General features: G+C 47.9%; 12 protein-coding genes and 2 non-coding genes across 14 annotated transcripts; 5 read left to right on the top strand and 9 right to left on the bottom strand.

The window, feature by feature from the left end:
- Nucleotides 1-106: 106 nt before the first annotated feature.
- Nucleotides 107-1,329, bottom strand: J7337_010517 (uncharacterized protein; the record flags this gene model as incomplete). Its single annotated transcript, XM_044828099.1, has 2 exons — nt 107-972; nt 1,029-1,329. 2 exons carry the CDS (start codon nt 1,327-1,329, stop codon nt 107-109), a joined length of 1,167 nt encoding a protein of 388 aa, XP_044676653.1.
- Nucleotides 1,330-1,728: 399 nt separating this feature from the next.
- J7337_010516 lies at nt 1,729-1,836 on the top strand. The gene has a single exon. It is a non-coding gene; the product is annotated as a tRNA-Met (tRNA).
- A 1,329-nt stretch (nt 1,837-3,165) lies between these two features.
- J7337_010515 (uncharacterized protein) lies at nt 3,166-3,663 on the top strand (the record flags this gene model as incomplete). Its single annotated transcript, XM_044828098.1, has 2 exons — nt 3,166-3,330; nt 3,376-3,663. 2 exons carry the CDS (start codon nt 3,166-3,168, stop codon nt 3,661-3,663), a joined length of 453 nt encoding a protein of 150 aa, XP_044676652.1.
- A 373-nt stretch (nt 3,664-4,036) lies between these two features.
- Nucleotides 4,037-5,549, bottom strand: MTS2 (26S protease regulatory subunit; the record flags this gene model as incomplete). The annotated part of the gene is made up of 3 exons (XM_044828097.1): nt 4,037-4,543; nt 4,589-5,395; nt 5,547-5,549. The coding sequence occupies 3 exons, from the start codon at nt 5,547-5,549 to the stop codon at nt 4,037-4,039; spliced, it is 1,317 nt and encodes a 438-aa protein (XP_044676651.1).
- Nucleotides 5,550-6,410: 861 nt separating this feature from the next.
- On the bottom strand, nt 6,411-7,288 carry J7337_010513 (uncharacterized protein; the record flags this gene model as incomplete). The annotated part of the gene is made up of 3 exons (XM_044828096.1): nt 6,411-6,585; nt 6,635-6,909; nt 7,037-7,288. The coding sequence occupies 3 exons, from the start codon at nt 7,286-7,288 to the stop codon at nt 6,411-6,413; spliced, it is 702 nt and encodes a 233-aa protein (XP_044676650.1).
- Nucleotides 7,289-8,711: 1,423 nt separating this feature from the next.
- TCA8 (Succinate--CoA ligase [ADP-forming] subunit alpha, mitochondrial) lies at nt 8,712-9,940 on the bottom strand (the record flags this gene model as incomplete). The annotated part of the gene is made up of 5 exons (XM_044828095.1): nt 8,712-9,301; nt 9,363-9,451; nt 9,508-9,634; nt 9,700-9,728; nt 9,786-9,940. The coding sequence occupies 5 exons, from the start codon at nt 9,938-9,940 to the stop codon at nt 8,712-8,714; spliced, it is 990 nt and encodes a 329-aa protein (XP_044676649.1).
- Nucleotides 9,941-10,820: 880 nt separating this feature from the next.
- Nucleotides 10,821-12,227, bottom strand: J7337_010511 (uncharacterized protein; the record flags this gene model as incomplete). Its single annotated transcript, XM_044828094.1, has 1 exon — nt 10,821-12,227. The coding sequence occupies one exon, from the start codon at nt 12,225-12,227 to the stop codon at nt 10,821-10,823; it is 1,407 nt and encodes a 468-aa protein (XP_044676648.1).
- Nucleotides 12,228-13,612: 1,385 nt separating this feature from the next.
- Nucleotides 13,613-15,235, bottom strand: J7337_010510 (uncharacterized protein; the record flags this gene model as incomplete). The annotated part of the gene is made up of 3 exons (XM_044828093.1): nt 13,613-13,884; nt 13,932-14,284; nt 14,337-15,235. The coding sequence occupies 3 exons, from the start codon at nt 15,233-15,235 to the stop codon at nt 13,613-13,615; spliced, it is 1,524 nt and encodes a 507-aa protein (XP_044676647.1).
- Nucleotides 15,236-16,551: 1,316 nt separating this feature from the next.
- Nucleotides 16,552-18,053, bottom strand: J7337_010509 (uncharacterized protein; the record flags this gene model as incomplete). The annotated part of the gene is made up of 2 exons (XM_044828092.1): nt 16,552-17,059; nt 17,107-18,053. 2 exons carry the CDS (start codon nt 18,051-18,053, stop codon nt 16,552-16,554), a joined length of 1,455 nt encoding a protein of 484 aa, XP_044676646.1.
- Nucleotides 18,054-19,448: 1,395 nt separating this feature from the next.
- Nucleotides 19,449-20,318, top strand: J7337_010508 (uncharacterized protein; the record flags this gene model as incomplete). Its single annotated transcript, XM_044828091.1, has 2 exons — nt 19,449-19,562; nt 19,842-20,318. The coding sequence occupies 2 exons, from the start codon at nt 19,449-19,451 to the stop codon at nt 20,316-20,318; spliced, it is 591 nt and encodes a 196-aa protein (XP_044676645.1).
- A 1,507-nt stretch (nt 20,319-21,825) lies between these two features.
- Nucleotides 21,826-22,613, top strand: J7337_010507 (uncharacterized protein; the record flags this gene model as incomplete). Its single annotated transcript, XM_044828090.1, has 2 exons — nt 21,826-22,066; nt 22,117-22,613. The coding sequence occupies 2 exons, from the start codon at nt 21,826-21,828 to the stop codon at nt 22,611-22,613; spliced, it is 738 nt and encodes a 245-aa protein (XP_044676644.1).
- Nucleotides 22,614-22,855: 242 nt separating this feature from the next.
- Nucleotides 22,856-24,020, bottom strand: J7337_010506 (uncharacterized protein; the record flags this gene model as incomplete). Its single annotated transcript, XM_044828089.1, has 3 exons — nt 22,856-23,380; nt 23,516-23,849; nt 23,905-24,020. 3 exons carry the CDS (start codon nt 24,018-24,020, stop codon nt 22,856-22,858), a joined length of 975 nt encoding a protein of 324 aa, XP_044676643.1.
- Nucleotides 24,021-24,490: 470 nt separating this feature from the next.
- J7337_010505 lies at nt 24,491-24,583 on the top strand. Its single transcript has one exon. It is a non-coding gene; the product is annotated as a tRNA-Glu (tRNA).
- Nucleotides 24,584-24,917: 334 nt separating this feature from the next.
- Nucleotides 24,918-26,403, bottom strand: ADH1_2 (alcohol dehydrogenase; the record flags this gene model as incomplete). Its single annotated transcript, XM_044828088.1, has 4 exons — nt 24,918-25,008; nt 25,059-25,154; nt 25,207-26,017; nt 26,067-26,403. The coding sequence occupies 4 exons, from the start codon at nt 26,401-26,403 to the stop codon at nt 24,918-24,920; spliced, it is 1,335 nt and encodes a 444-aa protein (XP_044676642.1).
- Between the last annotated feature and the right edge of the window lie 1,587 nt (nt 26,404-27,990).

Here is a 27,990-nt window from a genome sequence, read left to right as displayed (position 1 = left end):
GCTCCAGAGAACTATTAAAAGACTTAGGGAATAAGAAGAACTAAGACCTGAGCTAAGATTGACAACAAACAACGCCTAGCAAGCAAACACGCAAAACCCCCGGGAACTAGTATCCTGATGCAGCAAGCCTGGCCTTCTCATCGTCCACAACCTTCTCCTCCTCGTCTTTCTTCACAACCTCATAATCTGGAAGCTCCTCCTTGACATCACGAGAAGCAATCTCAGGCGGTGTTTGCTCTTGGGTCTCTTGCACCTTGGGCTCATCAGTGTATCTCTCATGCTTCTCAGACAAGATACTATCGCCAGGAGGAGGGGCCGGGCCAACTTCTTGGATAACAGTCTGGTCATAATCAGTTTGACCCTCAAGAGCCTGGAGGACTTCGAAGAGAGGCTTAGCAGCCATTGGCCAAGCAACGTCGCCACATAGGATCTTCTGTGCTGTAATCCCACGTTCGTTGTAGAAAGTAGCATTGGCGTCGCGTCGAGTCACGACGATAGTGCCGTCGATCTGAACACCCATCCACAAACCGCGGCTCTTCATGTAACTCCACATAGGTCGAGCGGTCTTGCTAAGAGCAGCCTCAACGCTTCCACCTGTCCCGATGGGTCCTAGAGCGACCGATCCCTCTGCACCGAATGAAAGACGAGGCTTGGTGAATGCGGCGACTTGCTCTGGGGTGTTGAGAACACAAACGCAATCGTAGACATCAAGACCAAAGACAAATCCTGCACCGAGACTGCTTACAACGAACGAAGACGGAGGAGACCAAGTACCATCTGAACGTCGGGCGATGACTATGCCGGAGCCACCGGAGAGTGAGTTATGACCGGCGCCAGCACGGATGACGTTGAAGATGGCTAGACCAGCAGCGCTTCGGAGGACAGAAGGGGGGATTTTGACCATCGACTTGCGTGTAAGTCCGGTAGGGTGGAGGGGACCTTTTTCTGTAGGCGATGTAGACGAGTTGAGGCCTGTGAATGTAAGTTAGTCAATGGTCTTTCATAGTTTATGATTGAGATATACTCACTGGTGAAAGAGTGAAGAATTCGAGCGGCCTTGCTGCATTCCTTGTCCATTGTAGAAGGCCACCATCCCTCGGCACCAAACAAGTTGGCAGCCTTGTTCAATGGCGAGCCAGCCTTGGAGCTGATCTTGTGAAACCGCTCGCCGGCTGTTGGCTTGGCTGTAGAAGAAGCATTTCGATCTTGAGGTTGAGATTGTTGGTGTTCTGTGATATCAGGCTGGATGGAGTAAGAGGGAAGTTGACCAGCTTGCTTCAGAGGATCAACGTCCTCAATGGACTTGTTGGATGTAGAGTAAAGAGTCATTATGATGATTCTCCGAGTTACACAAATGGCGTGTGAGTGGAATGATTGTGTGAAATTTGAAGGTTGCTGATTGTATTCTATATACTCGACCAGGCACCATTCATCCTTTTATGTACGTCCTCGCTGTATCATCACAATTCCGTCCATCTCGCATTCTCTTAAGCCTACGCAATCTCGTCCAACCATACTGTGTATTGCTGTTGCCTCTGGGCGCAGTAAACGCGGCCGCCTAGCGAAGATGGATGTGTAGTGCGTGGACTGAGGCGCAGCGTCGCCGCACGAGAAGCGAGACAAGGGCGAATGGCGATCCACCAGGGAGGATGAGTGGGAACTCAAACAAAAGAACAATACTATATCCAAATACAGCTCAATTTTATCAACAATCATCATAGTTAAAAAGCTTTCTTGGCTCAGCTGGTTAGAGCGTTGGTCTCATATCTGTATAGAGTGACTTAGCTTCAAGCTAGGGTTATCCAAAGGTCGTGAGTTCGAACCTCACAGAGAGCATTCCTTTTTGTTGATGGTGTTGTGAAGTTGTTGGAACCATCATGACCAGACCCATTGTTTAAGCTATACCGTGCGACTCGCTTAGATGGCGGGTGGATAGAGTGGGTCTCACGACGTAAGCGCCAATCAAACGCCAAGGTCCCAGCCTTGTACAGTTCCAGTACGTTATAATACTGTGTCGCCCTAACAATGGGCTTTGCTTTTATTGTACAATCGATCAGTATTTAATTTTGGCTTATTGGTCAACGCACTGGACTGACAGTATGTCCATGCCTATTTGCGCGGGCGGCGGGGTGAAATTTGAGGCAAAAGTGTTTTTGTAAATAAGCCGACATGTGTGGCTAGAAGTTTTCCTTGTGTATCCATGGAATCTTGCTTAACGAACCCCATTCTCCAGATATCTACCCTCTTCTGACCGATGTTGGCGTGAGCAAGGCATTCATCCGTGGAGGTTCGACCAATTTTAGCGACAGCTCGTATATCTTTCTTGCTCCAGAGCAAGTTCAACCATTTGGAGAGTGATCTCCATGCGTACATATGGCAAATTGGATACTGCTTGCTCTGATGCTCGGCGTGGCAAAGAGAGGTAAGGCTGGACGAGATGAATTGTGTGATAGCTTTTGCAGGACAAAGGATTCACGCTCGTGCCAGATTTCTTCAGAACATGGGCACTTTATGAAGAGTCTCAAGGCCTCGTGTGACGAGGGCCTGTCTTGAGGTGAGGCTTTGAGCAACCAGTTGGCATACGACCTTGTATCAGGCATGTTGGACAAGAATCATGAAACAAGGTTGGGAATTCGTCAAGTCTTATCACGCCTGACCAAATGATTGCTCAGATGAGCACAGTCGCCGTGGGAGATCTTGAAATGAGCTTGCGAGGAACCGGAGAGTTGTGAATGGTTATTATGACGTTTGGACAACTTGGAGTGGTAGTTTCTAAATTTCTTCGGGCAACACTCAGATTGACTGGGCATAAACGCTAATCTTGTAAGGCCAAAAAGACTATAATTAATTGTCAACGCGATTGATCTTTGCCCATCGCTACATTTAATGGTACTTGCAGACCGATGATATCGAGCAAACCAAGCAAGTGTAACATCTGATTGGTCTCTCCATAGGTACCTTACCTTTCACCACCCCAGATCCCAATTGCCGTGTGTAGTGGGTACGTACCCAGCACATCCCCCACGTCATCTCAGAGGGAAGCTGACCTCAACCTCCCTGAAGAGCTATCTCAAGCACCTCCCATAGTTAATGAAAATTGTACCACCAACACCATAAACCATCTTCAACCATCCACGCTCCTTTCTCACTCCGTCCATCGCAGCAATGGCTCCCGCCGCTACAAACTCTTACAGCGAGACCGCTCGTGACAACGCATCAGGCTTCATCGCCTACGCGCGGAGCTCCGTGGATCGTGTTGTCCCGCCTAATTCTCGACAGAAAGCTTACGACAATACTGCTTCTTTTGCTTCATCGCGACCTGTTCTCTTCGTATGTTCCCTCTCGCCGCCAGTTAGCCATCACTAACAAAGACAGTCCTTTATTGTATCACAACTTCTTCTTTCTTTCCTCCCTCTTCTAATCTTCCTCACATTCTCCCTGTCAACCATCGTCTTTGCCCTCGGCGCAGCAATCGTCTTTGCTCTTTTCTGGATCGGCGTTGCCCTTCTTGTTCTCGTGCCTGCACTACTCGTCACTTCTTCCATCGCCGTCCTCGTCTGGGGCTGGGCCATTGGGAGCTTCATCATTGCACGGTGGCTGTACAACCATTCACCTGTCGGAGTGCAGAACAATGAGGTTGTGAAGAAGGAGAACGGCACTTAGTTTTACGCCTACACCATCTGCCAGCTTGGTATTAGAAACAACAACTGGGATCCTCATGATATGTCTGCATTTTAGGATCCGTGTATGGGTTATGGAGGATATCGGGATGGACAATAAAGTATCGGTTTGGTATGGAATTTGTTTTGCCCACTGATCGAGGGTAATGGAGGCGGGATACAGCCGGTTTACGAAAATTGCAAAAGCATTACGCTGTCAACATGTAACATTACACTGAACATTAAGTCCTAGGCCATTGCCAGCCTAAACATTAACCCTAGTACAAAACGTTCCGCTCAAAGTGGCTGTTAAACCTCTATTTCTCATTAATAACCGAGACCCATCTATCTGTCCCAATCGCTCATGTACAAGTGCTTTACAGATACAGACCCTCTGGCTCACCCTCCTGCTTTGTACGGAGTACTCTCTCACGCGCTGATCGGAAGTCCGCCATTTGCACCCGCATTCGTCGTTCTCGGAGAGCGAGCAGACCAGCTTCGGAGCAGATGGCCTTGATGTCGGCACCTGAAAGGTCGTCCTTTTGGGAGATGAATTCCTCAAGGTCGACATCATCGTTGAGGTTCATCTTTGAGGTGTGAAGTGTAAAGATCTTGCGCTTAGTGTTCTGGTCGGGGTTCTCGAAAAGAATCTTTCGATCGATACGTCCAGGTCGGATCAGAGCGGGATCCAAGGTATCGATCTTGTTTGTGGCCATAATGACCTTGACGTCTCCACGGTCGTCGAAACCATCGAGCTGGTTGAGAAGCTCCAGCATAGTTCGCTGGACTTCCCGCTCACCACCTGATGTGGAATCATATCGCTTCGTACCAATGGCATCGATTTCGTCAATAAAGACGATAGAAGGAGCGTTCTCACCAGCAACCTGACAATGTTAGCAACAGACAAACACACCAAAGAGATCACATACCTGGAAAAGCTGTCGCACAAGTCGGGGACCGTCACCAAGATACTTCTGAATAAGCTCACTACCCACGATACGTAGGAAGGTGGCAGAGGTCTGGTTGGCGACGGCCTTGGCTAGCAACGTCTTTCCAGTACCGGGAGCACCGTAGAGAATGACACCCTTGGGAGGCTTGATACCCATCTCTTCGTACAGCTCCGGATGGAGCAGTGGCAACTCTACTGATTCTCTGACTTCCTGAATTTGCTGCTCCAGACCACCAATATCGGCGTATGACTCGGTAGGAGCTTTGTCGAGCTTCATGACACTGACGATAGGATCGGCATCATCTGTCAGCACGCCAACAATACTGACGCTCTTGTGATGCAGAAGAACACTAGCGCCAGGTTCCAGCAAGTCCTTGTCGACGAAGCTCATGATACTAACGTAGTACTCGGGACCCGTAGTACTGCTGACGATCGCATGATCATCATCGATCAACTCCTCGAGAGTTCCAACACCCATGGGGCTTCCTCGCATGTCATCGACACGGCCACGCTCGTCCGCTAATCGATCGACATCGGCATCAGTGCCAGCGGATTGACCCTCCTTGGCTGCCTTGGCTTTACGCAGGCGTTCCTGGTTTTCGACATACTCCTCCTCGAGCAAGAGATGATCGTGGATTCGCTGCATTCGCAAAAGTCGGAGCTTGCATCGGCTGGTAGGATAGACGGCGGGAAGTTTCTGAGCGGCGCTGGTGCCGCCAGCCTTTCTCTTCTTGCGACCGACTCGTGTGGTAGGTCGAGGCGGGGGTTCGTACTTGGGCTTATCCTTCTATTGGGTTGTTAGAGAGGGAATAGAGGTCCTGAGCGGGTTTCTTGCCTTCTTGTCCTTCTCATCGCGTCCCCCTTCTCCCATGCCGGATTGACCTTGACCCTAGATAACGTCAATAGCTGTTACGCTGCAGTATGACGAAAGTGATTACCATTTTGTCAGGATCAGCTCTAGGAGCTATAGATTATGTGATGTCGTTTGTTTGGCGTGGCAGTGGTTTCAATGAGGTGAGTCGTGATGGTGGATGTGATTTGATGTGGAGGAGAGAGGTCGAGGCTCCCGAGCTTAGTGATGATGAAAGCGACCGCCAGGCGCCAGGGAAACACGACAGCAGCTCCAGCCTAGTCACGTGCAGCTTCAAGCAGGGTCACGTGGAGCTTCAACACTGGCTTCAAACAATCGATGAGAAGTTGAGTCGATGGAAAAACTACGATTCAGATTTATAATAAACTGATATTGTTCATTATGAACTCGGTTAATTTCTCAGTGTGTCCCTTTATCTGTTTGGGCCCGGTGCCAGCATCATAGACATGCCGCATCAATGTTGACGAAAGGCTACTACTGTATGTCTCAATTATTTTGTCAAGGACTGATGTAGGGAGGCAGTAAACAAGAAAAAGAAAAAAGGATCCTGAGGGCTGTGTAGAAGAGAATTCTCAATATATAAATTTAGTAATGGAGGAGAAAAGCAGTAGACCTTGATGGGTTGACCGAAAGAAATATCCAATTCATATAAGCCAAGACTTCATTGGAGGTCGGCCTCGCAGTCCCTAAGAACCTGATTGTGAGAGTGTGTAGCCATGCAAACATGTGAGGAATTAGGCTGCTTCATATTACCGTTAACCACCACCTATCTTGTGTCATTTACCGTGACCTGCGAACCATGTGAAGTAAGCTAATGCACCCCGTACCCAGTCTAAATTGTTAAAAAGAACCGACGGAAACTCCCCATCCCATGCTTAAAGAAATTGTGTTTCAGATCGCCATTCCTTCTCTTGGTTCCCCAGAGTTCACATTAGTTTTCATGTAGCAATCTAGAAACGACGTCCCCCATGTAAGCCTCTTCCAGCACGTAGTCTCGGCCTCCGTTGCGATCTATGCCGAAGTGAATGAAGGCCTCGACAACATCATCCAATGCGAATCCCATGTTCACGAACCGTTCGACAAGGTTTCTGTTGTATCCGTTAAGTCTACGTCTTGTTAGCTACCTATCCTCGCCGTTTGCATGTTTTGACATACCGAGCAACGTCGTCCTTGACCGGAGCAGCTGGAACGTCATTTTGGTATTTAGTGACATCAACGTCTTGTCGTGGAGCGCCGGCATATTTGACAGCCCATTCGTGGGCCATGAGAGCGAAGCGCTTGGGATCTTCTATCATCATCTTTGCAACCTCGGCGTCTTGCGGGTCCTTGGGGTTTGGGCATTCGAGGAGCATTCGAAGGGAGAGAAGGGCGGTCTTGATGGTTTGGACGGGAGACCAATTGGAGCTGAGGGTGTCAAGGCAGATAGCGCCCTAAAAGTTGAGTTAGCATCTTGAATTCCTTTCTTGTAGTCCGCCTCTTGCTGGCTATCGCCAATCCACCAAGTACACTGTTCTTGTGTTCTATGTCTTCTACTCATTTTGAAGGAAGTTGACCTACCGTCTGACTGCTGATATTCGGATGCCAAACCTTGGTGTCAAATCTTATCACCGGCGCCTTGAAAGGATACTGTTCAGGGATTTGTATGTCGACTGTGAAGGTGCCTCCAGAATAAGGGGTATCGGGCGGCGCAGGGAAGGTTCCTTTGAGGTGCTTCAAGTCGTTGTCGACAAGAGTCGCGTTGACGCCTGAGTCGTCATGATCGGCTTCGATATCCTTGAGCTCCTTGAGAACACGCCGGTCCCGAGACATGGTAATGATATGGAGGAAGAAAGCGGTGATGGAAGATTTGAGGATTGTTGAATAACAAGCTGAATTAAAAAGGAGAATAGTTGGGTCGAGAGAGGAGACAAGAGATAAGTAACTTTGGGCCGTAAGACAGGCCTTTTGCAGGTCAGGTCGTGTCTTGTGCAGGTCAGGCAGGCTATTCGGTTGGTGATATTGGATGGAGAGGGAGGGGTCCTTGATTTTTGTCAGGCTGTGGCGTAGGAGGCAGACGTCACTCCACTGAGACCGCTAAGAGTTAGCGTCCTGCGGGGGGTGTTGCTCTTGGGTTGCAGTGTCGGGTTCAAAAATAGAATATCATGGATCAAGTTCGCGAAAAATGGATGGATACAAGTTCAATGTGAGGTTGTATGAGTGCATCGATGAGAAGAGGAGGTGGTTGAGCAATGCTGCTTTATATATACCGTATTTCAATAAAAACTTTGCCTTATCTGACTGTGTTCACAGCAAAGCTGTTTTCAACTGCCTCATTTCTAGAGCTCTGAATTCACTGAGCTGGCCTCGGGGGGCAAGAAAACAGCGAACCTTAATATAGGGTATCAAAATAAACTCCTTAAAAGTTATCCTAAGCTTAGACTATATTACCTAAGTCTTTTTGTCATTTAGGATCGAGATTCTGTGTTTTCTTTCCTCCCCTAGGCTGGGAAGGGACCAGAGCCAATCATATCATATAGTTAAGCATTGCTATTTTCTCTCGGTTTCATAGCATTCAATTCTGGCCGCAAAAGCTAGCGCTTCTGAGGATTGCAAACCTACCAGTATTTCAAGTATTATAGAAGTTTATTTCGGTCGACCCATCAAGGTCCAGTGTTTTTTCTCCTCCATTACCAAATTTGAACCTTGTATACCTATATCGAGAACTTCCTTTGCACAACGACTCTTGGGATCCTTCTTCGGTTTCTTGCCTCCCTATAACTGTACTTGATAAAGCAATTGAGATTTGAGCCATACAGCCGTGGCCTTTCAATTGTTTTTATCAACGTCGACAGCGACATGTCTATGGCAATTCTTCACTTGATGCACGCCTACACAATTTCTCGTACATTGCATTGTCACATGTGAATACTCCAACATGGCCATAGCTTGAAACACTTTTCGACATTAGATGGTTCATGCAATGTGACATTGTTGGCGCATTGCGTGCTGAGGGTTATGACACACTCGCCTGCGGAAAGGAACGACAGAAGGCCTTTCCACAATCTAGCCTGAGCGCCAGCCAGACCATCCTTGCTCTATCAGGTACGTACGAAGAAATCATGCAGTATGATGCAAATAGCCCTCCATGAGCGAGTCCTCGGTCAATGAACCGGACTCTACTAACTCACTCCCCGACTCACACATCTTGTCTCCCAAGGGTGAACCAAATAGTAGGCGTAGCTTAGTTATAAAATTATAGCAGATCGCGGCGGACGAACTCGTTGTAGAGAGCCTTGCCCAGACCAGCGGGAGAGCGCTCGACAATGACACCAGCGTCCTCAAGAGCCTTGATCTTGGTGTCGGCACCACCCTTACCACCGGAAACGATGGCACCGGCGTGACCCATTCGTCGGCCGGGAGGAGCAGAGATACCAGCGATGAAGCTGACAACCGGCTTACCACCGTTGACAGTGTTGGCCTGCTTGAGGAACTCGGCGGCGTCCTCCTCGGCGGAACCACCAATCTCACCAATCATGATGATACCGTCGGTGTCGGGGTCCTCAGTGAAGACCTTGAGGCAGTCGATGAAGTTGGTACCGGAGAAGGGGTCACCGCCGATTCCGACAACGAGAGACTGACCAAGACCGGCCTGGGTGGTCTGGTTGACGGCCTCGTAGGTGAGAGTACCGGAACGAGAGACGATACCGATGCGGCCGCGCTTGTGGATGAAGCCAGGCATGATACCGATCTTGCACTGCTCGGGAGCAATGATACCGGGGCAGTTGGGTCCGACGAGACGAGTCTTGCTTTGGGTCTTGAGCATGTCGGTGATGCGAACCATGTCTAAGTGGGTCCCAGGTTAGAAACCTTACAAAACGTTCCATCGACGTTGCAGAAAACCTACCGTGCTGGGGGATACCCTCAGTGATGCAGACAACGAGGGGGATCTCGGCCTCGAGGGCCTCCTCGATACCGGCGGCGGCCAGAGGAGGACTGAGAAAAATTGTTAGGGGTCGTTTTCGTTGGAGTGTGTGGTTGATTAGACGTACGGGACGAAGAGACCAGTAGCAGTGGCACCAGTCTCCTTGACGGCTTCACCAACGTTCTTGAAGACAGGGAGGCCGAGGTGAGTCTGGCCAGCCTTCTTGGGGTTTGTTCCACCGACGACCTTTGTGCCTGTTTGTCGAGAATCAGTTTTTGTCACATGTATCATCGTGACATCGATATAGCGAAGACCGTACCGTATTCGATAGCTTGTTGAGCGTGGAAACTACGTCATTGTTAATTTTATATATCCTCTCGAAATTCGATAATTGCGCCAACTCACGTTCCCTGCTTTCCGGTGAAGCCTTGGTAGATGACCTTGGTGTCGGCATTGATGCGCAGGTTGTTGATGGTCTGGGCATACTGCGACGAAGAATAGGCTCGGCGGCCAACGTTTTGCAGCGCCGAGGCGCGAGTGGCTCTGGCGAAGGACTGCATGATGTCGGAGGGTGGAGGGGAGAGGGAGTGAAGAGAGAAAAGAGAACGTCGCTGTCTGTTGCAACGATTAACTTGAGGTTTTGGAATTGGAAGGGAAAAACCGTTGATACCAGGAGCTTTCGGGAGGTTCGTGGTTTGGTTCGTATCAAGATTATCCCGTGGCCGGGATTCAACGGCCTAAGCCAAAAAGGGTCGACACACGCACAAGGTCAGTTGGTGCTTGACCTTGCGCTACGGGTGGTCTCGGAGTCAGTATGCCGAGTGATCTAGGGCGGGACATAGATGATCCGGGGTGAAAGGTAAAGGAGAGCCACTCACAAGAGCGCGTGGAGAATCTGTCGTGGTGAGCGTTTTGAGATACGGTTAATCGCGGGTTCTCGGTGAGGGCGAGACGACGGGAAGATGCGTCATTGGACATGACGAGGACCTGAGACCCTCTTTTTGCTTCGGACTTGTATCTCCAATGTTTGCATCCCCTTGAGTTTACGTTTAAAAATCGCGGACATTGACAACCTGATCCCGTGGGAACGCAGCATGTTACATTTGCAACTATTCAAAATGAGTGAATTCTATCTACTTATGATCAAAGAGCGACTACAGTCAGTTTCTATCTAAGCCCAGTATCCAAATGGACATCGTTCTCCCATTCCTCATTGCTACTCCCAGCAATTGAGCGGTAACAATACAACTCCGAGGAGGCATCTTGAACAAAATCAGTTGATACCTCGGTCCCGGCAAAGATTATCGGCTGGTATAATACATCACCGGACCATCCATTTCCTGTCGCTCATACTCGTCCAATTGAAGACAATGCATCGCATGACATTTCAGTTCATCGCGTGCATCTCCAAGGAAGAGCGACATTTCCAATCGAGTCGTCTTAGTAGACACTCTTGACATCCCAGCCGACAGCCATCACCCTGGCAGCAAGGAAACAGGCGAGTGCCAGCACGTACGACAGCCCATCAAACACAATGAGAGCAGTCCAGCCAGTGTCACCCTTGTTGCCAGCCTCGAGAATGGCGCCAGCAGTGGGCAAGCTGCTGAGGGTTCCAAAGCTAGCTACCATAAAAGCCGTCGAGATGAATCGTCCATAGTCGCGAGGATCGCAGAGCTGACCTACGCAAACTGGTGTGAGTCCAAGGTTACTACCACTTGCGAAACCAAACACAACAGCGAATGCGATGATCATAGCCTTGGAGTCTCCAGCCGGCAACCACAGCGCAAATGCGGATATGATGCAGAGACCAAGCGTCAGTAGAATGACATTAAACCGCCCGATCTTGTCGGCTAAGAGACCGGGGAGAAAACGACCAAGCAATGAACCCGCATTGAGGATAGAAATCAGGGTGTAAGAGCTGTTGGCGTCGCCAGAGTGTCGTCCGGCATAAGACACGATGTACGTCAATGGCACGAAGAGTCCCCATTCCATAAAGAAGATCCCGCATGCAGAGAATGTAAATTTCAGGTCTTTGAAGATACTGAAGTCTGGCCAGACCGATGACACCTTGTTTGATCGCGGGAGACGCGAGCGCATAAAGAGCGTGGCGGGAACGGTGAGTCCGAGGATGATGAAGCCCAGGATACGGGTCGTCCATGCAAAGCCAACGCTGGGGAGAAGTTTCTGTAGAAAGATGGGAAAGATGATACCGCCAATTGATCCCGCAGTCATTGCAACTCCAGTCGCAAAGCCTCGTTTCTTGTCGAACCAATGGCCAATAGACGCATAGCACGGTGAATTGAGAAGGGCGCCTCCAAGGCCACCCACAACCGAGTATGAAAGAAGGATCTGGTAGAATTCCTCGCAAACGCTGAGGATAAATAAACTTGCGGCGATGAGTATGCCTCCAGAGGCAACAATAAGTCGAGGACCGTATTTGTCAAAAACAGGTCCGACTTGGATACCGACAAGAAAGACGAGGAAGAGATAAAGACTGAAGATCCAGCCAATCTGCGAAGACGAGTAATCACGAAGCTGGTTCTCGGAAAAGTACGACTCAAAAACAGCAGAGGTGTTGATGAGGCCGTAGATCGAAAACATTCCGCAAAAGGATCCAAAGACTACAAGCCAGGCTTGGAGTCCGCCCTCCGGGAATTCGAGGCTCGGTTCACTGTCGTCGGTGCTGGCCTCGCTGGGGTGCGCTACACGTCCGGTCTCGAGGCCCGCATCGTCCGGGGCCGGGACGGCATCGCCACGGGGGACATCGGGGTTAGTTATGGGTATGGCCTGCTTTTCGTGCTGGTTTTTTAGGCAGCTGTCCTCTGCATTGTGTTCGTTAAATGTCATGTGTGTCAAAACACGGTAGATCACAAAAAGGGTACAGTTTTTCTAATGCCTCAGGGTGTGAAGAGTGCAGTAGACATGAGATAACTGCTATGAGAGTTGAGATGGGTTGAGGGAAGGGTTAGTGGGGAGGAGGAGGCGGAAGAAGAATTTATAATCCCGGAAATAGGATCCGAATCGGTTAATAATTTGCATGTTCAGTAATTGACAGTTGGGGTTGGGCGCTATTAACAAATGTCATGTTAGTGTTCGGTTCAAGGGCGCGGGTGTGCAGGGCTTGGCATCAACTGTGAGTTCTATGACTCGATTAACAGTGTCGTGTTCTATGACGGACAAGTGATTCACTCCCTATATTCAGTGCTTAATCCAATTGGACCCTAGAACATGGAATTGTTTCCAGTGATCGATTGAGAATCCTCGGTGGGACTCGGTCTCGTTTATCGGCAGTTATCCACATCGGATCCGGAGCCGCTCCGCGTTCTTTGACACTGGGGATTTCACTTAAGCTTATTTCCTTGCACTGATATTTTTTCTTTAGTAACAGTGGTGAATTATGAGATTGAGTGGTCGCTTAGTTTGGGTTCCATTCTTTGTGTAGTTATGTCAGTGTGGGTTAATGACACTGGTATCCCCAAGTCGGCATCTCGTTCCGAGTACACTAACTCCTACCCAAGGAGTCATCTGGATTAGATTGAGGACTATTTACGGGGGCCTTATTGACAATTCGATGTTAACTCTCAATTCATGTCTCTTTGTCTCGTATGTGTCGTTCATCAGTCATGATTAGCCGGCGATCATGCATCGATAAGTCTACTCCCGAGATATTGGAGCAATTTGGATGAGGGTAGCATGTGAACATCAGATAAAAGTCGAGAAAGCTATTATTTATCCGTTAATCACTTCAATGAACCGAGGATGATGGTAAGTTGGCTTTGATGCTGCCCAGGGCTTCAAATGCTGAAACAGTGTCCCCTGAACTCAGCACAAGACTATGGTAAATTGACAATGAAGATGTATCGGGATCTCTCACCATGATTAAATCACGTATCTGATACAAGTGCTCTGTATCCTTGCCTATTATAATTGTCAAGAGGAAAATGCTTGCATGAGGTAGAAGAGTGGCAAAAGAGAGATCAAAACAACTGCCACCAACAGATCGGACTCGAACGTGTGTGTCAGATGACTCCTCGTCTCCCATTCATGCGTTGTTCAATAAGTCGTCTCTTATGAAGAAAATTGACCAGTGTGGAACCGGCAAAAGCGACATAGCAGCCATACGGGACGAGTCCTTTACTGTCAACAATCACCTGTCGTCATCATCCTATGCCCGTCTATTGTCTATAAGTGCTAAACTGAACCAAAGCGCCAGAATAATACTCCGATTTCCCTCAAAGCCCATTACTCTTGCATGAAAAGACACTGCTCACTTGCCCTGCACGGAACTGATCTATGATACCCTGCACACTGACGTATGTTCCCAGCGTGAGGTACAAAGCACCAGTCAACATGATCACCACGTTTAGCGCTACTGAAAGAGCGTCAAGGACGGGATTTCGCTTCCTTCCGACCTTGCGATCTGCATTGCGCATGCGGAAGTAGGCCAGAGCCCAGAAGATGAAGCCGAACCAGCAGTTGAACAGCGACGACATGACTGACAACACTGAGAATTATTAGCACTGACCCATAAGTCTGAGAGTAGTCACTTACACGAAGAGAAGAATGGAATGATCTCAGCAATAAAGAAAGAGGCGGCCCAGCTGATCAGCAACACCAGTCCCCACCAGAACCAGCCCTTGAATGTGTGCGATGTAAGATGCTCTGAGTCCTTGAACATTCTGAAGAAGACAAATCGGCCTGTGACACTTGCATACAAGCATCCGACAAAGATAATGGTCGGAACCATGAAAGAATACGAGACTTTCTTGTAGGTATCAGTGAGGACGCCGAATGCTGGTGTGACCATGTACTGGTTGCCTGTGTAAACGTAGATGACAGACCCGACAACGCTGAATGTAACAATCTCGGCCATGGTGCAAGCCCACAATGCCTTGGGGAAATCTCTGTTGTTTTATCAGAATCATCATGGTTGCATCAAATGGCATAGTCACTTACCTCGGATCACGCATCTCAGCAATAAAGCTAGGGATCGTGGTCTGACCGATGAATGTGTAACTCATATTCATGAAAGCCGACATGCCAGTGACAAGCGTCGTTGTCTTTGGTGTCCAGATGGAGATTATGGGTTCGCCCATCTCAGGATAACCAGCGGGATTACCCTGAGCGCCTGCAAATGCCGTTGCCAAGATGACAGAAATGAACGTAAAGAATGTCGAGGCAAAGCCAAGCTTTGACAGCATGCTGAAAGTGCGAGGAAGCGACCCGATCCAACTGATCACGGTGACTACTGCAGCGAATGCAACGGTTCTGCAGCCTGATATGGAGTCGGCCTCGGTCATTGTGTTGAGGTAGATTGCACCGACCAATACATGCAGAGCTTGAATAAAGGTATTGTTCAGGACAAACATAACAGCTGTCCACCACCACGCCCATCTCTTATTCCACCAGATCATCTGCCCAATGTCGCACACATCTCTAACCTCGGGATGCCGCAGACAAAACTCCCAGAGCACAAGACTCGTGTACAGAACAAGCCCAGCGATGACAGCCGTCAGGATCAACCCAGGCACTAGACCCAGAAGACTATACGACCAAGGGAAGCTCATAATAGAGAGCACAATGTACTCGCTAAAGAGAAGCCCTGCAGTCTTTTGCCAAGAACATGTCCTGTACTGAATAGCATTTCCCGCTTCGGAAGCGACTTGCTTGTCGACGAGATCTTCAGCTGCGGTGCTATCACTTTCGGATACATGCGCCAAGTGCTCGGCGAGGGGTTCGATTCGCGGGCCAATTGTGACGTTGGGCCCTCCAAAGGCTGATGCGAGCCAGGGCCGTCTGCTTGGCGTGCGGGAGGTTTGAGGTTCCGAGTCTTCTAGCGTAGATGTCTTGTCCATGATGATGATGCGCTATCGCTGATGGTGATACTCAATGCAAGCAGAAATTTCGTAGAATGCTACAGTGGAGGAAGAGAAGAGAATGACGAGAATAATCACTCAAAGTAAAAGAAATAAAAGAAACGGCTGGAGTAAAGCATCCGTCCATGGAGAGAGGCAGGAACGGTAGGTAGTACCAGACCTTGGACACTAACACAAGTAAGGCCGATCTGCAGTGAGCGAACTCCCCGACGGTGCATGATGAGGCGTCGGGTACCTCGCAACAGGGAATGCCCTTGGCGATCAACGATACCACCTTTCAAACGGCATCTGTGCTGATTGGTCTTGGTCCTGGTCTTGGGGCTGCGGAGATGCCCTCATCATCTCGGACACGGCGTCCCCAGCCATGCTCGAGATGTACTGTAGCAATGTGCTCAACCGATGTGGCAAAATGATTGATAGATTGACTCCATCGTCTTTGCTGAAGCCAGATGTGTTCTGTTGCATCCATCGAGGTCTTGTTCCAACGTGACGATGTGGCGGTGGGTAACATCAAAATCACTGCAGATCGTATTATATTCCTGAAATCACGCAATGCACCAGTCGTCATTATTAAAAATTCCTGCCATTCTTATTGCACAGACCGTAAGTGGGTGTGCGTCCTAGTGGGTTTGGGTTTTAAGCTTACTGCCCATAAGCTTGTTTTCCAGCACTCAGCTTCTACTGGTCAATCAACAGAAATAGCCCGGCGCCGCCGACGCCCGACCTCTTACGGAGTAGGGACCGGAGGTATTACCCGCGTTATTGCACGACAGTACATTGGGCCATATCCCTCAGAAGGCTCTATCAATCAATTTCACCAATGCATTCATGACAGTAGTCATATAAAACGAGTTTCTCTTACAAATTAACGAAATTGACGGCTAATCGAAGGAATATATCATCATGAACGACCCATCAGATGACGCTCTCAGGTCAATGGCCCAAACCACTCCCAGAGTAAACATCTTCACGTATCCAGACTGGAATTACGTATATAATCTCTTTCGAGACCTAGACATGGCACACATTAGCTTGGTGCCTCTCACAGAGAAGTCTACACTATCTGGTAGAACATACCCTACACTTACAGTGTCGCTACTAGCTTCTTTGCAGCATATTCTCGGTGAGAGTATCGATCTTGGCCGATAGAGTGGTGAGAATAGGTCCATATCGAAGTTTTATTTATCATCAAATAAATCGGGTCTTGATTCAAGCTTTGTAATCTCATTCAGTGTATAGAGGTAATATGAGTCGTTGATATCACGAAATCAACTAGTACTCATTTGATGCTATTGCTATTCATCCTTGACATCTGTAATTTTGAATCCTCCAGGGACCATCTTCTGGAAAATCTGCTCAGGATCATACTTGGCTGCTGCATCCTTCATCTTCTTGATATTTTCAGCGCCATAACTACCAAGAGGATCCTGACTCTTATCCGCATAATTCAAATACGTCCACTCAAGATTTCCTCCCTCGATAGTAGCGGCATACTCTTGCACATCCTTAACCCAAGCCTGAACCTTTGGTCGTGCAAAAGCCTCCTGCTCAGCAGTCTGCGCCATGACGACAGCGAGAAACAGAATGCCGTTGGACTTATGACGGTCCATACCCATGATGTTTCCGCCTGCTTCAACGCCGCGTTGACCGAAGAGTGTAGGGAGAGGCTGGAAGAGACATTGAGTGATGAAGTTACCGTCGGGGATGAATGCTTTGAGTTCTTCGACAAGTCTGTCGTGAAGCTCGGAGGCTTTGGTGATGATTCGGGTATCATTCTTGAAGCAACATGTGAACCAGGTGTCACTAGACGGTTAGCTTAAAGTGGACGAGACAAATATGAGTCGACTTACTAGAAATTGGCGGGGATGTTGTACTCGAAGGCCATTTCAGTAAGAGTAGTGTTCTTGACAGTGCTCATGATCTCGGGAAGAGCTAGCCACTTCTCATACGCCGGAGGCTTCTCGATGCCTTCCATGTTGGCATAGAGAGTAGCCACAACGACATCTTTGAAATCAGGCATATGCGTAAAGATGGTGACAAGGTTGCTGTGAATATCATTGGGAACGTTATCCGTGAAAGAAGAGAGAGCCTCAATGGCACCAGGGATAACTTGCTTGGGGAAGAAAGTCATTCCACCCCAGACCTTATCAGACTTGATAGCCTTCATAGTGAACTTGGTGACAATACCAAAGTTGTTGGATCCACCTTTGAGTACGTGGTACAAGTCGGTGTTGTTATTCTCATCGGCGGTGATGATATCGCCGTTAGCAAGGACAACTTGGTACGACACAACATTGTCACATCCAAAGCCTTGTCGAGCTGTGAAGAAAGCATTGCCACCTCCAAGAAGAAGACCTGCAACACCAACGTTGCCCTCGCGGCCGCCTGCAACAGCACGGCCATGCTTGCTCAGTTCAGCATAAACCTCTCGCCATCGACAACCAGGTCCAATGTCAGCTGTCTCAGTAGCAGCATCAAAAGACACATTATTCAAATGAACAAGATCGATAGTAACACCACCCTCAATATTGTTCGACCCAGCCCAGTTGGTATGTCCACCACTGCGAACAGCAAATTTCTGACCAGCAGAAACAAGAGCCTTCACCACGGAAGCGACTTCTTCAGGGGTACGAGGCTGGACGATACAAGCGGGCTTGATCTTGGCGCTGTTGGACCAGTATGACTCTTGGCGAGCTGAGAACTCAGCATCAGTTGGCGTGAGGATCCGAGCTTCGAGACCAGCTGCGATGAGGCTTTCAGCCTGAGGGATCGACGATTGAGGAGTAAGGGTAGTCATGATTGGATGCTTGTGGGTAAAGAAGAAACGAGAGGGAATTGAGTGTCTGACGCTTCTGAGGGGCACATAACCAAGGCTGTCTATGTATGTGCCTGAAGCTGATAGACTGTCGGAGTCCTGTTGTTCTCCATGGGGAATAGACAAATATCCAGGGTCCTGGTATCTGGCCCTGTTTCGTACATCAGTTACTCCTTTGGTGTGAGAAACCCTTCGGCGTTACATTCTCCTGACACTTGCATCATGCTTGACAAGAACTATTTAATGGGGCTGAAGAAGCAAAAGAGCAAGGGTCCTGGGACGGTGTCTTGCTGTACGAAAACAAATGCCTCGGTAGGGCATCTCGCTACCATGCTATTGGAAGAGGAGAATTATAGCGCCCGGAACTAGGGAATCCGTTTCATCTTCCGAGATAGCCATCTTGGGGCCCAATTACGAAAACTTGAAATCGTTAAGCTATCGAAGTTAGGCCTGAATATTGTGGTCGGAATTTTGATACAGTCCGCAGGGGTTACAAATGTTATTACAGGTACTTAGATTAGTCATTCTCAGTAGCCAATCTATGCTAATCACTCCAGTATTATCTCTATCTATATATAAGAATAATTACCTCTTATTAGTCTTCTTTAATTCTATTGTGGCAAAAATACCTATTTAAATCGCGGAAATGCACATTTGTAACCCCTGCGGACTGTACTCTCCGAGGCTAATATCTCGGATCCGCACCATGAAACCTTCGTTGAATTCGGCTTCGTTAACCCTGCTCCGCGGCAACCGCCAAGAGGTTTCTAAATGATGACGGATGGAGACATCCTTGTAAATTTGGAAAAAAAAGAAGTGCTGAGGCGGAGACTTCTTATGTGTTCCTGAAGTTTCTCATCGATCTATTATCTAGAATTCATATCATCGTACAACCAAGTGTCAGCTCACAGATAATATTTTCGTATATTTACGGTATGAATGGGCTATCCCTAGCGTACCTGCGGGCACCGAGAGCTCGGAATGCTGTTTCAACTGCCGTGACCCGTCCTGGCCGTCCTCATCACGGAATCTTTCGATCAGGGGTGTATATGTCAGCGTCTACTGACTCAGAGTAACATCCACATAAATAAAGTTTGGACTATGTATGAAAGACGCTGATCTCTTCTAACCGATGTCCAGGGTTTTTAATCCTTACAATTGTTTCTTTTCTCTCTCCTCAGGAGTGGGCCGTATATCCGATGTAGGATGTAGTAATATGCATGCAGGTACGGAGTAATCCGTACTAAGTTAAGTGAATGAACGTAGAGGCTGTGTATTTCTACGGATCTAATTATTTTTCGTTCTTCGTTCCTGCATGTGATTTCGCTTTGACATCTTCTTGCTACGTACTTTGTTGGTTGGTTGGTTCATCTTACAATGGCTGCTGTCGTTAATGGCGTTCCCGTCGCTATACCGCCACCCGAAGGCTACAAGGTCGACTTTGATAACCCGCAGCGGAACAGTGTTACTGCAGCATACTGGATTTATGGCGTTGGCAATTTCTTGACGGTCTTGTTCATTGCGCAGAGAGTATATGTTAGAAGTTTTATACATAAAACAATACGGATGGAGGATGGTAAGCCACGTTGACCCCCTTACTTCGTACGCCTTGGCTAACGTTCTCGAAGGATGTTTAGGGGTAGCATATGTGAGCAACATCACCCGAGACATCATGTCTTGCATCGACAAAACTGACCGATCCAGGTGTTTTCTGTAGTACTTCAGACCCTGATACTAAGTCAGTGCCCACGATACCCTCACATTTACCAGACTAACGTGCTCGAGCGTCTAGGGGATTTTATCCGCGGTATAATGGGCACCCACGGCTGGGAGATGCCAATAACCAAGTTCGCCCAGTTCGCACGAGCCCTCTACCTCCTACCCATCCTCTACAACCCCGTCCAATGCGGCGCAAAGATGGCTTTGCTTCTCGTCTACCGTAGGCTTGCACCACAAAAGTGGTTTCATATCACAATCTGGGCTACGTCATTTGTGGTGATTGGCTCCTCAATTGCGATTACGTTTACGACAATCTTCCCGTGCAAACCTGTAAGAGCAGGCTGGGACATCACAATCACCGATAAGAAGTGCATCGATCGACCAGCTGTTTACCAGGCTACGGCTATAATGGGTGCGGTTACAGATGCTATGGTGCTTGCGGTGCCGATACCTGTTGTTATACCACTGCAGATTTCGAGAAGGCAAAAGATTGGGTTGATTTGCTTCTTTGGTGTTGGTGGGGTGTAAGCGATGTTTATACAGACAACAAGGACAAGCTAACAACAAGCAGTACTGTCTTCACATCAATAATGAGACTGATTGCCTTGATTCGGTCTATGGGTAACGTTGACCAATCCTGGGGTGGCGGACCTGTTCTTCTTTGGATGTAAGTCGCCTCTTCCTATCAACCGTTTTCTCTAACCAGTCCAGCTTTGCCGAAGCCAATCTCTCCATCATTTGCGCAACTCTCACAACAGTCAAACCATTCATCAAACACATCTCGCCAAAGATCCTCGGCTCCTCATACGGAGCATCAAAGGCAGGCATGTCAAACCCAAGCGCACCACCAACCATTGGTGCAATCTCTAGTAGCGGTATGCCCAGACATGACCACTATGAACGATTTGACGACGGGCCGATGTATCCATTGCAGACTGTCACCAAGGCAGAGGCATCAAGGGGTCATGAGAATAAGAATGGAGGATCACGCTCGGTCACAAGACCAATGTCAGGGGATAGCCAGGGGGATTCAGATTCTGAAAAGGCAATTCTGCAGACACGTACTACGACAGTGGCATATTCTTAAATAGGTTCTATTGGCGTATTGGGGGATTAAGATACATGACAGACATCGAGTCATAGATAAAATAATGTGAGGCTAGGTTATATTTGCCTGAACTTTCAAGCTCTCGTGTCGTTGATGACCTAGTAATAGCCACTACTTGTTGGGCAAAGCCTTCAAACTCAATGATCAGGGGATAGTTTAACAAACAGCAATTCTATTGCAGATAGGTAACATCAGACTTGTACAACTAATGATTGAAATACGATAAATGACGGCAAAAGCTCTGACCTTGGACCCTTAACTAGTGACAAGTGCTACAGACTATGTTTTTGTTTAGCAAGTTTGTGGTTTAGACTTGCTCTTCAGTTCGATAAAAGCAGATGTGTTTTCTGGTAATGGTGTTTTGCTGAATTGCAGCCAACATATCCCGGTTGTATCCAAGAGGTGACTAGAAACCTAACAACTTCCAGTTGTTCTTTCTTACCCCATATGGGAAGCTGCGAAGCCTGAATGGGCTGCAGTATGAGTATCTCGTATGATAATCGAAATGAGTTCTTGTCAAGCGTTATTTTGATCATATCTAGCTGACAGCTAGTGCTTGCATCCTCTGGCTGGCCTCGTTTAACAACATTGAAATGCATCTGACTCGGCTACATACAAACTTCGATTTTGCGTTAGACAAAAAAGCACATAATGGTGTTTTGCCGTTTGTTATGTTACATAAACTGGCCCAGGGGAGGAAAGAAGCCTTAGGACCTTGATCATAAGTGATGAAAAGACTTAAATAACTTGGCATAGGTTTAGGATACCTTTGCTGAGTAGATATTCAGACCAAACACTGATTTTTTCAACTATAAATACTCTCTAGAATCCAGGTAAAGATCAATATTCTCCATTCCTCATCTTCCCCAATAACTCAATCCGCACATTCCCACTAGAACACACCACACGTTTCATTTGCTTGCCATCATGGACCCTTTTGAGGCCAACTACCGAGCCGCTATAGAAAAGCACCTGTATGAACCACCTCTGTTCCGCTCAGTTGGAAATACCGCAGTGTTCAGATCCTTGTTGCAACAGCCCGAACATCGCGCTCAAATCAAGGATACTGACATCGGGCATGATTGTCTGAACCGTGCAATCACCCTGGGTAACAAAGAGAGTGTCAAAGCTCTTGTTGATATCCCCCTTTCTGAATTTGACTGGACCAGTTAGTTCTCTATCTCTGTTTTGTCTGCTTGAAATCCTGACAACCTCTAGGTCATCCTGTGGCATCCTACAAGGCCATGGGCCATATACACACAGCTGCCAGACTCGGTCGCTTTGAAGTCTTCAAGGTATTGGCCGACACTGGAAATGTTGACATTGGCGGAAGAGATCCCTTTGGAATGACTCCACTGCACCATGCAAGCGAAATTGGCTCTAAAGAGATCGTTGAGTATCTCTTGGCTGGGGGTGTCAAGCCTGACTCGAAGGACGTGAAAGGCCGGACTCCTCTCTCCTACGCTGCCGAGAAGGGGAACAGTGAGGTCGCCAAGACTCTCCTTTACGTCGAAGGCGTGGAATCCGACTCGAAGGACCTGAGAGGTAAAAGTCCCCTCTACTATGCTGTTCTCTCTGGTAAAGACGAGACGGCAGGCATCTTGAAGACTTTGGGCAGTGTTGATGAGAGCGTCGAAGCAAAGGCAAAGGTGGATCGAATGATTTATGATAGCCAACGTCCGTATTTCATCAATGAGGGTTCGTGGCGGGCTTGAGGGACTAGGGGAGGAAAGAAAACTCAGGACCTTAGCCCAAGTAATGAAAAGACTTAGGTAACTTTATAAAAGTTTAAAATACCTTTTACTAAGTTTATTTCAAATGTCCTATATTAAAATGCAGTGTTTTCTTTCCCCTGGAATAAAGCTATTAGGTGAGGTAGAGTTTGAGGAGAATCTTTCAATAACTAGACTAATATTGATGAGAGCCTGATGGACTTGACACCACTTCATTCCTTCTTTCACTCCCCAGAAGGAGGCTCGATTTCTGTGCCAACAGGGAGTGGCTCCCCCAGATCAATCATATCACCATTCCAACTAAGCGGCTGAATAAACGTCTTTCTCGAGGGACCACAGCGATCTTCCGCGTTGAGATTGGCATGAAAGACATTCCAATCCTCGGTGCCATCGGGACTCTTGAAAAATGCGTTATGAGCAGGCCCATAGAGTCCATTCTTCGTCTCGAAAATAGGATCAGGTAATCTGGTCCAAGAGTCAGGGCGAAGAGGATCAGAACCTTTGGTGAATTTCATGGCACCGAGTTTGTAGGCGGGCGTGTTGCACGAGTCAGCGGCATAGACTACGTAAGTTGTTCCTCCTGGGGAGATGATTCCATAAGGTCCTTCAAGAACGGGCGAATCGGACTTTTCCCACTCGAATTCTGGGTGTGCGATCATTGTGGCGTTACCGCATGTTGTGGGTGATATAAGTTCGGCGATCCATAAGGAGGCACCATCAGGGCTCTTGGGTCCTTCAACGGAAGAGAACTGAGCGAATATTAGAGAAGTACTTTGTGAAGAGCTTTGATGTACTTACAAGGAAATACTCAGTGCCTTCGATTTCAAAGATCGTCTCAAGTTATCGTTAATCATAGGCTTTTCAAAGATCATGACTTGACCTACCGCATCAAGCATTCCGGCATTGAAGTTAGGAGGAATTATTGCATCCAGCATCTCATAATCCGCAGACAACGGATTCTCCTTGCCACCTTTGAGAACATATACTCTCAAAGTGGGAAGCATAGCACCCCAATTGCCTTCATCACATATACTTGCTGAGAAGTACACGTACCAGGTATCACCGACTTTGTGCATCTCAGGAGCCCAGAAGTTGCAAGCTCTGGTGGCATTGGACCTATCAGACCAAATGAGTTGGGACTCGGCGGTCTTGAGGCCTTCAATGGTCGGAGCTTTGGTGATGCTGACGTTGGTCCATGTTGTCGAAGTTAGATAGTACCTGGGAGTATGGTCAGTATGGAATAGGGAGGTGCTAGTTGGATGATTAGTCTCACATTCCATCTTGATATACGATATGAGGGTCACTTCCTGTCCTTATAGGATTGGTGAACCCAAGAGCAAAGCTTGAGCATAAGCCAAGAGCTGAAGTGATTACCGATAGGATAAGCATCGTGAGTAAGGACCTTTCTTTTAGAAATCTAAGTGAGAGAGAAACTGCATTCCATCAATGATTTCCACTGTCTCTTATACAGCATTCCGCCACCGATCATTTCCTAAAATGGAACCTATTCTCAGGATAAATCAACTTTATGGATCTCTTGTATATCGTGCAGCAAATGATCTGATACCCATGCAGGAATCCCTATGATAACTTGCATATACAGCTCGCTATTTGCTCGGCTACTACAAGGTTACGTTGTTGAGAACAGACCGCGGGGTACGTGAGGGGCGGCTACATGATTTAAGCTTGATCGCCATGCTTAAAGAGGGGATCGACAAGTCGTCCACTTTATCCATGCGCTCCAATGGCCTGAGTTCGAACTGGAGTTTAGCACATGATTCTACTCTTCGTATTAATGTGCATGACGAGCAACTTGGGATGATGCTGATAGGTCCGAAGCATAATCACAAGCCTTATCATCCGGTATGGTGTAGTGGCTAACATTTCGCGCTCTCATCTTCAGCTGAGGGATCAGTACCGCGGAGCCCAGGGTTCGATTCCCTGTACCGGAGATTACTTTTGACCTTTTTGCAAATTCTGTATATATCTGCCTAGAAATGTCAAGCAGGACATGCGCTGTAAGAATCTATGAGAAGGGAATAGTTTATGTTTTTGAAACTTATGTAAATATAGTAAAGAAAAGCTTAAATGAAAACTGGTAGCGAGTTAAAATCCTGTCTGTATTCAATGTCTAAAGCTAAGAAAAATCAAGAGATCAGCAACAAAGAAATCTCATTCCTCTCATGTTACATATACACAAGTCCTCCGTGGTATAACGCGTATTCCGTAAACAACATCAAGAACGCTTTCAGTAAACCTCCCATAATATCAAATCATCCCGGGTCGTTATCTGCTGGTGTCCACCACATAACGACCAGCAACGTTGCCTGCAATCATCATATCATAGACCTTCTGGAGTTCTGACAATCCGACGATCCTAGGTTTCACGTTAGTCTTGCCATGATCGCATGTAATGGATGAACTTACTTGTATGGTGCCTTGATGAGGCCTTGTCTGTAAAACTCGATGGCTTCAGCTGTATCCTGTCGGTTACCGACGTAGCTGCCCTTGATATTGATTTCACTATTACATCCTGTAAGCGTATACCTTGCAAAAATGGGTTCTTCCCACTTACCGAACGACAGTGTCGAAGACAGGAGCTTTGACGAAAGCATTGGCTGGTAAACCAACACAGACAATCGTGCCCTTGCTCTTGACATACTGACTAGCTTGCTGGAATGGCTTCTCACTGGCTGCAAGAAGTAGAACAGCATCAGGTCCAAGGCCATTAGTAGCGTTCTTGATCTCGCCAACAATATCCGTCGACGTCTTGAAGTCAACAAATACATCAGCCCCAAGCTCAGTGCAGACCTTGCGCTTCTCATCTCCACCATCAAGAGCAGTTACTCGCAGACCCATAGCCTTGGCATATTGAATAGCGAAAGTACCAAGACCGCCTCCAGCGCCAGCAATAACGACACTTTGTCCTGGTCGAACGCCGGAGGACTTGAGGGCCTTATAGACTGTAAGTCCAGCACAGAGAATAGGTGCCACGCCAGCGAGGTCACAGTCCTTGGGAATTCGCGCGACATGAGCAGCTTTTCCTACAGCGTATTGCTGGAACGAGCCATCAACTGTGTATCCTGAAAGGGAAGCTTGTGAACAAAGGGATTCGTTGGACTGTCGACACTGCTCACAGCTCATGCAGGAGCCGTGAAGCCACTTCAGGCCAACATGGTCGCCAATTTCAACGTCTTTGACGAGCTCTCCTCGTGCTACCACGATACCCGCACCTTCGTGACCGCCAACTAGAGGCATCTTCGATTCAAGTGGCCAGTCGCCATTGACGGCGTGAAGGTCTGTGTGGCAGACTCCACTATACTTGACATTGATCAAAACCTCATCGGAGCCTGGCGTTGGAACAGGGATCTTTTTATATTGAACAGCTGTTTGCGTCAGAATCTCTCATCCATCCCATAGTAGATTTTAGCTTACCTCCACCTCGTTCTTCCAAAACCTGTGCCCACTGTTCGTTAGGAATGACAGTGCTAGCAGCTGTGGCGTAAGCGGCAGTCTTGCCGAGGCTACTGTTAGGACTGAAGCTTGTGGTGATGTTTCCGGCGCTAGCGCGACTGCTAGGGTTATGCCGGGCGCATGATTGTCCTCCGGAAGTTGCACAGCTTGCACAGAGTGTGCGTTGACTGGAAGAAAAGTTTCGGCGTGTCGTTTGGATCTGAGCTGTTGCTGAGCGTGCGAGGAGTGCTGTGCTTCGTGTGGCTAGTCTCCCAGATCGGAGGATGCCAGTTCGCATCGCGTTGCTTGATGATAGCATTGTAGCCTTGCTGTAGAGTAATTGTGTATACTGTAATTGGGTATAATATGGCGTATTGCAATTGGGTGAGTCAAAGCTTGGATATATAGCAGCGACAAGCTTCAACTTATACAAGCAGCGTCCGTCAGCCCATAACGATAATTCTGTGGTGCCACGGAGCATCAACCGGTTCTGGATATTGCTTTTGATCAGATCATATTTCAGTCAAACTCTAAAACGGACCCAAACTACCGGAGATGGTGTAAGGTCGTGGGCCTGCCAGTTACTGTGAACCGCGCTACGATATACCTTTATCCGCGGAGATGCGGCAGAGCCAGGTGACCCCGTGGGGTCTACGCCCACTGTAGAAACCCATTTAGGCCAGTCTCGTGTGCTGTGGCCATGTGCTTTGCTCAATCCCCGCAGTGGAAACGTCTTGCCATTCCGCAAAAGAGTGAGCCGATTCACTTTTTTGACGTTGTAGTGATGGGTTCCAGTTCCTTTGCTGAGCCGCCAACAGACGCCAATGTCCACCAATGGGCCTTGGAGAGTAAGCATCTCTGATCTCCGGGGGCCTCATGGAGAAGGTGACACAACCCCCAAAGACCCCAAAGGATGTGCTACGTCTGTTGTTTGACCCCAATTACAGGGCTGGATATATCCCGGATTATCCGCGGTTGCTTCTGTAAACAGCGAGAGGCATTTGTATTTCTACGCGCACCAATGCTAGAGACATAAATCTGGTGATTCCTGTACGTCGAAGGGTAACAATTGAAGGATACAAAAAGCAATATAATCCCGACAGTGACAGCTGCAGCGTTGCAGTTGCGTAGCTAGTTATACCGGGCAGAATGTGAAGCGAGATATGGGAGGACCACAGCCTGGAAATTGAATTCCTTTGATCCACTGCGGAGCCTTTCCCACGTGTTCCCGTTCTCGTGCCTGGGCTCCATACTTACAGTACGAAAGCCGCATTTGCAATCCGCAATTTGTAAGTACCGCACTCAGGTACTGGAATTATGACTACGAATTCTAGAACCCCACCAACATCAGGAGATTTGGGCTTTTACGTCACGCGAGGCTGTGACGAAATCGGCAATTTTCTCGATCATGTCTCCGAGGTTCGGAAATAGATTACTCATGAGCTTTAGCCGTTGATATGCCGAGCATATGGCTTCCAGTGGCAGGGAGAAACTAGATTGAGTTTGTAAGTTGTGAGCTTCACAGGCCATTCTCGTTTCAACTAATATCATATTGCCTCGTGAATCTGAATTATCTGTCGCAAATAAGATCACCTACCGTTAGATCTCACGAGGCTGTTCACACCGCGGCAGTGATGCACCTTCGCAGAATTCTTTATGGGCAATGATATCATTCATGTTTCGGCCAAGAGATCTATGGGATTCAAACCACACTAGTCAGCGCTGTCTAAACATTCTTACACATCTATCATCTTCAGACAATATGAAAAAGACCACGATAGCTCACGAGATATTTTTCGAATTTCTTTTTTTTTTTTTTTTTTTTTTTTTTTTTTTTTTTTTTTTTTTTTTTTAGCAAGATTCTTCAGCCCAGACTACGCAATTCGTCACTGACAAAAGCTTCTCG

This window comes from Fusarium musae, chromosome 8 (assembly GCF_019915245.1).
Source record: "Fusarium musae strain F31 chromosome 8, whole genome shotgun sequence".
Lineage (NCBI taxonomy): Eukaryota > Fungi > Ascomycota > Sordariomycetes > Hypocreales > Nectriaceae > Fusarium > Fusarium musae.
The sequence above is the reverse complement of the archived record's forward strand: the minus strand, read 5'-3'. Positions and strand labels throughout refer to the sequence as shown.